At 40.5% G+C, this 6,700-nt stretch overlaps 1 protein-coding gene across 1 annotated transcript in view; it reads right to left on the bottom strand.

Annotated features, from left to right (window-relative positions):
* Window positions 1-1,997: 1,997 nt before the first annotated feature.
* Window positions 1,998-6,700, bottom strand: part of Nrep (neuronal regeneration related protein) — a 28,884-nt gene continuing 24,181 nt past the window's right edge. The window contains exon 4 of the mRNA XM_005382159.2: window positions 1,998-3,755. Within this exon, the coding sequence (XP_005382216.1) occupies window positions 3,630-3,755 (126 nt within the window). The 3' untranslated portion in view covers window positions 1,998-3,629. The remainder of the gene's footprint in view (window positions 3,756-6,700) is intronic.

Below are 6,700 nucleotides of genomic sequence, written 5' to 3'. Positions count from 1 at the left end.
AAATGTTCCTGATGCAGCTGATACCACTGTGATTAATAAACGAAGGCTGTGCAACCCCGGTATCATACTTCTTGCATACTTTCCTCTTACACTTTCAGTCTCTGGAGCACCAAGGGCTGTAGACTTTTCAGTGAAAGAAGTAGCTATTATTCTGCTTCAAGTTTTTCTTACATGCAACCCTTGGCTTCCATGCCACTGAGTTCTTGAATATCAGATGGTGTGTTGGTTTTGAGCAAAAAATGTGCTCAAAAGCTGTAGTTTTTCTCCCTTCAAGATGTAGAGCTTAATTCCCTTCTCCTTTTGTGTGGGCTATACTTAATAACTTGCTTCTGATGAACTGAATACGGTACATGATGGTGAGTTCTGAGAAAGATCATAGGCATTTTGGCTTGCTCCTAGGCCTACCTTGAATTACTCTTTAGGAAACCAGAAGTTGTAAGGGTAGTTAAGCAGCTATGTAGAGAAGCCCATCAACACAGAAATTGAGGCACCCTGCTCACACCCCTGGGAGTGAGCCATGCTGGAAGCAGATTCTCCCGTTCCAGTTAAGCCTATGAACGGCTGCGGCCCCTGGAGCCATCTCAACTGCAATCTTGAGATCCTCAGCAGTGACTACCAGCTCAACTGCTCCTAAATTTCTGACTAACAGACTCTGTACAATATGAAGTTTATTTTTCAAGACCCGAAACGTGGTTGTAATGTGTTATGCAGCAAAACGTAAATAATACAGATAGGAATAAAGGAACCCAGACCACTCCACCCCCAGGGCCCATTGTCATCACCTTATTCTGTTCCCAGTTTAGCACTGCAAGAGGACAGGGTGCATCCCCCGCATCCCAGCCAGGATGATGCTACAATGATGGGAAATGAGCACGTTTTGTAGACTAAAAAAGTAGTCAAATGTAAGAATTCTGTTTATACCTGGAGGTATGAATCTCTGAATGGGATTACCCAGAGGTGATGTTAACTCCATTAAAAAAATTTCCCTTCAGGTTGAACAATTTCTGATTATCTGGTAGGCAGTTCAGGTTTAGTTCCACTCTAAGGCTACTTTCTCTTAGAAGATTAAAAATTGGGGTAAGCAGGACACTCAGACAAAAAACCTGAAATGTGCAATCCTTTCAAATTGATATCAGCACGCTTCCCCTTGTTATGCAGAGTCTAGCCCAAGATTTTTCAGAAAGCACCTCCTGCTTACTCTCCAGAGGCTGAGCTCCAAGTCTGAGGCAATTACCTTTAACTTCTCCCTCTGGCTTCTATCTCAGAACTTTCTCTTCCTTAGCTTCTCTTCAGGTGAAACTTCAGTATCGGCACCCAGACAATCACTTTAGTAACTTGTGCATACTCAAGTTAAAATCTCACTCTCACAATGGGTGAGCCTGGCAGGCATTTTTCAACTCAAGAAGCTGCAGTCTCCTGAACTGCCAGCCCTCAGGGTCACAGGTCACAGAAGACTCTTGATCCTGGTGATGTCAGCTTACCTTCTGCTAGGTTCCAGGTAGCTGGGCACATATAAATAAGGTCTTTGACTTAAAATTCTATCTGAACATTTTATCCTCTTACAAGTTTAAGCCTTTTATCTGTGTAAAAGTACAAATATTCCATGAAGATGTGAGGTCAGGTGTCTTTTGGCATGGATAAAGAATATCACAAAGTAGGTCTTAATCGCAAAGAGTGAGAAAGAACAAATGTGAGGTATGTGGGAAAAACCCTGAAAGGGAGAAAAGCCTAGAAATAAAAGGATCTTGGTCTAATTCTCCTTTGTGTCTGGAGGCAGCTCTGCTAATACCATCTTAATGAGCCCCTGCCTAGCCCCTAATCTCATAAAACCCTCAAGAGGGAAAATGCATGTCAGGCAGAGCTGATTCCATCTCTTTTGATATTTGCCCATGGGTTTACTGGCCTGACTTTTGGGACTCTGGGAACACAAAAATTAGCATGAACCAGTAAAGGTATTCAAAAGTAGGACTCTTCAATAATGAGCCAAATCAGACGAGTACCTTACAGCTTGCATATTTATTGAACAAATACTACTAAAATAGCTAAAATACATTGGGTACTTATGAGTGCATCAGTAAAGATCACATTGTTACAAAAGCCTGCACTTTCAGCAGCACACAACTGCAACTCTACATAAATGCCACGGATGCAGAATACTGTTTTCTTGCTCTATTTACACAGCCGATATACCTATTCTAACAAAGGAAGGGGTGGGAGAAATGCACAGGAAACTCAGACCCATGGGGAAACGAGAAGAAGTGCAGCGCATGCGTCATTGGTGTTTAACAGTCAGAAGCAGAACAGTTCAGAACAAGAGCTGCCCTGTTAAAGGAAGAGCTAAAAGACAGTTATATAAAAATTAAGGTGGGCTTTCAGACTGGCTAACACAACAACATTCCATGAGTAGATGGTATTATCTGATTTTATTTTTGTTTATCCATTTCATTGGGAGCAAGGACAAAAATGTAAAATCTATACCTTGCTTATCAAAACTGCCCCAAAAAGAATGCTCTGCCTTTTATTATTACTATTATTATTATTTTTGTAAGGATACTTTTCCAACTTAATTTTTGGAAAAGGTGTAATTCTCATTTTCCCTACTCAAATGCCAGCATTTTGGAGCTTTTACTTTTTCTTTTTTTAAACAGGGTGTTTATTTAAAAAGAGTGGGCCCTTTCCCCCCAAATATCTGGTCAAGCAAAAAGAATCCAAAGAGATACCTCAAAATGCCTGTTAAATTATTGCTTTTTCTTTCTCTAGGTCAGGCAGGCGAGGCTGAAGAAAGGAAGAGACTTGGTAAATAAATTACAGTTTTGTGATTGCTCCCGCTACCCTGACTGCATGCCCATGAGTGCCAGCCGATGAGACCACAGTCTCTCCCACTCTTGGTAGCATTCGTTCATCCTACTACACTGAGGAAGAAAGCCACACTGAAGACACAAGGAAAACAAGTCAATCCAGTCTAGAGAATAACATTCAGGGAAACAGAGTACCAACACCTTCTTAGAACATGGAAATAAAAAATAACTCCATCAGAGCTACCTCGCCAAGGAGCATGTTGAAAGTCCAAAATAGCACCATTCATCAGTGTCTCAGGTCCTGTGGCAGCATCTCGGTCACTTACCACAAGGAAACAATGAGTTTCAAACTACTTCTATACATCAAAAAGAGTACATGGATAAAATATAGAGATATACAGACAATTGATGAACATAAGCTACTAGGCTTGTTACATCTAAATGAAAAAAAAAAAATGGGGACTCTCAGCCTCTGCAAGAAGCAGTCGGGAGCTGTCAGAGGGAAAGGCGGAGTGGACCGGTCATGTGAGCGCGGTGGGAGTTTGAGTTGTGGAAGACGTTGTTGTAGCGAACCAGGCCTGAAGGCCCACCTGTAGGGGTTGTAAACGTGGATTCACAGTGTGAAATTCTGAGCGTTTTCACTTGAGTCAGAATGATCAGAAACTGGTTTGATGATACCTATTTGTCCACTGTAAATTCTCTAAAGCAAGGCTCAGAGTCCCATAGTTTCTTCTTATACTTGATGATTTACACAGAAAAAAATCCCATATATGATACCATGACCTCATCAATACCCATACACCATATGTAATACAAATGGAGGTGTTATGATTAAAAAGAGTGGAGGTAACTGATACTTGGGGAGCGGAGTTCATTGCTGCCCAGTGGAGCCAGGGAGGCAGCATCGGTCTCCTCGTCCTTCTTGCGGTTCACCTCCTTTGGGACAGGAAGACTTCCCTGCAAAGCAGGTGGATCCACACAGAGACAGACACACAAAAAGACAAGCTTAGTCATACTTCTGAAACCATTTTTAAAGATTTTGCTACTCCTACCTACTTTTTATCCTTGAACTCCTGCTATTTTGCAAACAGTTTACATATTAAACACAGTTCACCTGAATGTAAATATTAGGTCAGTGGGGGCATGAAGCGATTAAACACGAGCTGCCTTTGCTTCAGTGGAATTGAGTGTTGCTCCAGTGGTGGTGGTCAGCCAGGTGTGAGGCGGCATTCCTCAGGGTCAGGTTTCTGGGGAAAGGTGCTGGTACCAGGCAGGGCCCACCGTGAGGCTGGTGAGAGGTGCTCAGAGACAATTTTTTAAAGTTTATGATTTATTTTCTAATATATAACAAAAATACTTAAAATCATATCACAACTTGCATAAATCCTTTCTACATTTTCTATACTCTTTTTTACAATTTACAACAATCTTTTCCACAGAAGGTGGCCTGCAGTGGAGAGCACCTCTCTATGTAAGCAACAGCCTGAGGGCAGGAGCATGAGGCCCACTGCCCAAAGAACGTAAATGTTCCACTTACCACAGAAATACTGCATGCCCTGTTCAGATACCAACACAAGGAAAAAGCCTTGCTTTTAGCTTAATCATTAATTACTGGACTTTTCTTGGAAAAAATACTTTCTGTGATTTTAAAGGAATTGGTTGTCTCCTTTTTCTTTTTCTTTCTCTTTCTTTTCTTTCTTTTGTTTGTTTCTTTCTTTCTTTCCTTCTTTCCCTTCCTTCCCTCACTCCCTTCCTTCCCCCTCTCCCTTTTTCTTTTCTTTCTTTCTTTCTTTCTTTCTTTCTTTCTTTCTTTCTTTCTTTCTTTCTTTCTTTCTTTTTCTTTCTTTCCTTCCTCCCTCCCTTCTTTCTTTCTTTCTTTCTTTCTTTCTTTCTTTCTTTCTTTCTTTCTTTCTTTCTTTCTTTCTTTCTTTCTTTCTTTCTTTCCCTTGATTCCTTCCTTCCCTCCCTCCCTCCTTCCTTCCTTCCTTTTTTTCTTTTGCTTTCTTCTCAGATCACAGGTTCTGACAGGACCAAATTGGTTGATAAACCAAACCGACTAGATGTAAATACTTGGATTAAAGTGATATTCTTACTTTGAGATCTGTAAATTATTACATTTGAATTTATTTTCAAGAAGAATTCAGAATTTAAGAACTTCTAAACAACTCAAAACTGAATAAATATAGTCAGCAGCCTCAGGCTGAACTAAATGCAGCAGATAATATGGTTTTAAAAAGTCTTATTTACTATACAAGTTTTCCATATGAAACATCTGGTGTGCTAGATTCTGTTTAAAAATCTCAGAGTTTGAAACCATATAACATTTATAAGATGTATACAAAACCCACACATTGTGTATTTTAAGGCTCCCCTCTTAGGTTATAATTTTCAAAGCCATTTTTGTATCATTTAATACCAATGGGACCAAACCAGAAAATTAAATTAAGATACAATTCTTCATTCACAAACTATTAAGGATCCAGAATTCTAGATAAATGATTTTTTAAAAGCACTATTGGGCAGTTCCTTGTAGTTGTGAAAATAATTTCAATCTTGAAATTTTGGTATCCAATCCCCAAATTTAAAAAATGAAACCCATTTTTAAAAATGCTGCCACCCACTCTTTCTCCTTCAAATCAGCTACTTAGCATGGTTCAGGGTATGACAAGCTCAGGTGTTCAAGAATGAAGCATTCAGTAGCTGCTAACTGTCACAGGATGAGAAGGGAACTCAAAAGTTCATGAAGGTTATCTCCCTCACCAACTCCATTCTTTACATGACGAGACTTGAAACTTCCTGCGCTTAACAGTGAACATGTGGTACATCGGCCTGTCTCTGTATGTGTCTGAGTCACTAACTTTTTACTTAAGTGGAAAATACATAGCAAAATGAAGTAGAGAGCTAGTGGGTGGAGAAGAAAGAAAGAAAAAAAAGGTAAAGCGGAGTATTTTAAACCTGAATTTATCTTTTTTTTTTTTACTATTTTTTTCTCTTTTGAGGTCCCAATATATTCCTCCGTTTCTTCATTAATTATTCATGTTCTGAGTGGTTCGGCACTCTATTAGATTTTAAGCCTCCAAAAGGGGAACACAGAAACAAAAATCCAAAGGTATTTATAGTAAAAGCTGGTAGATTGTGTTTGTTTCAAAAATGGCACTAAATGTACCCAACCTCCCCTCAATTAACCTGCTCTTGGGAGATGCCCAAATAACTGGATGACAGTGGGGCCACAACAGAAGGTCACGCAGAGAGGTGTGCTACTCTGAGACCCTAAGGGCCCATAAACGAACATGCCTGCAAAGAGAGGAACTCCTGGGAAGGCACAGTTCTGAGCATCTTCCCTTGGGATCTCTGCATTTACTAGGTATCAGTCTTCCTCCCTTCCACATCCTTCACCCCGCCACTTTATCTTGAGGAATTTAAGGCTTCAGCAACAGGGAAAGCAGTATCTTGAGGAGGGGACACAAATATGTCTTATTTTTCCAGAAGTCAGAAGTTATAAAATTTGAGGCAAAAATAGTCACATCTTCCTGCATCACCCAGCACATTATGGTCCCTACAAGACTAGGGGAAACAAGAGTAATCTTGAGAGCTGGGGGTGGCACAGGGAGCAGAGGCGGCCAGTGTTCCCCACAGACCAGCTCTATTACCGCAGCTGATGTGGATCAGAGTGGGTGCCCCTCCTTCTAACGTCTGCTGGGAGATTAGGCCCCAGCTATGTGTTGCAGAATGAGTAAGCGGAGATTATTTTTCTTACAATTATGCCGAAATAAGTTTCTGGCAGAAGGAAACTGTTGAAGGAAGGACAAATATACTTGAAATACTATTCACACATTTACAGAGGAGGTAACTTAAAATAGAAGGCATGGACCCACAGCCCTAGCCCTCACCTCATGGAGCAT

The sequence above is a fragment of the Chinchilla lanigera genome, unplaced genomic scaffold (assembly GCF_000276665.1).
Source record: "Chinchilla lanigera isolate Chin_1 unplaced genomic scaffold, ChiLan1.0 scaffold00017, whole genome shotgun sequence".
NCBI lineage: Eukaryota > Metazoa > Chordata > Mammalia > Rodentia > Chinchillidae > Chinchilla > Chinchilla lanigera.
This window is presented reverse-complemented; position numbering and strand designations above follow the sequence as displayed.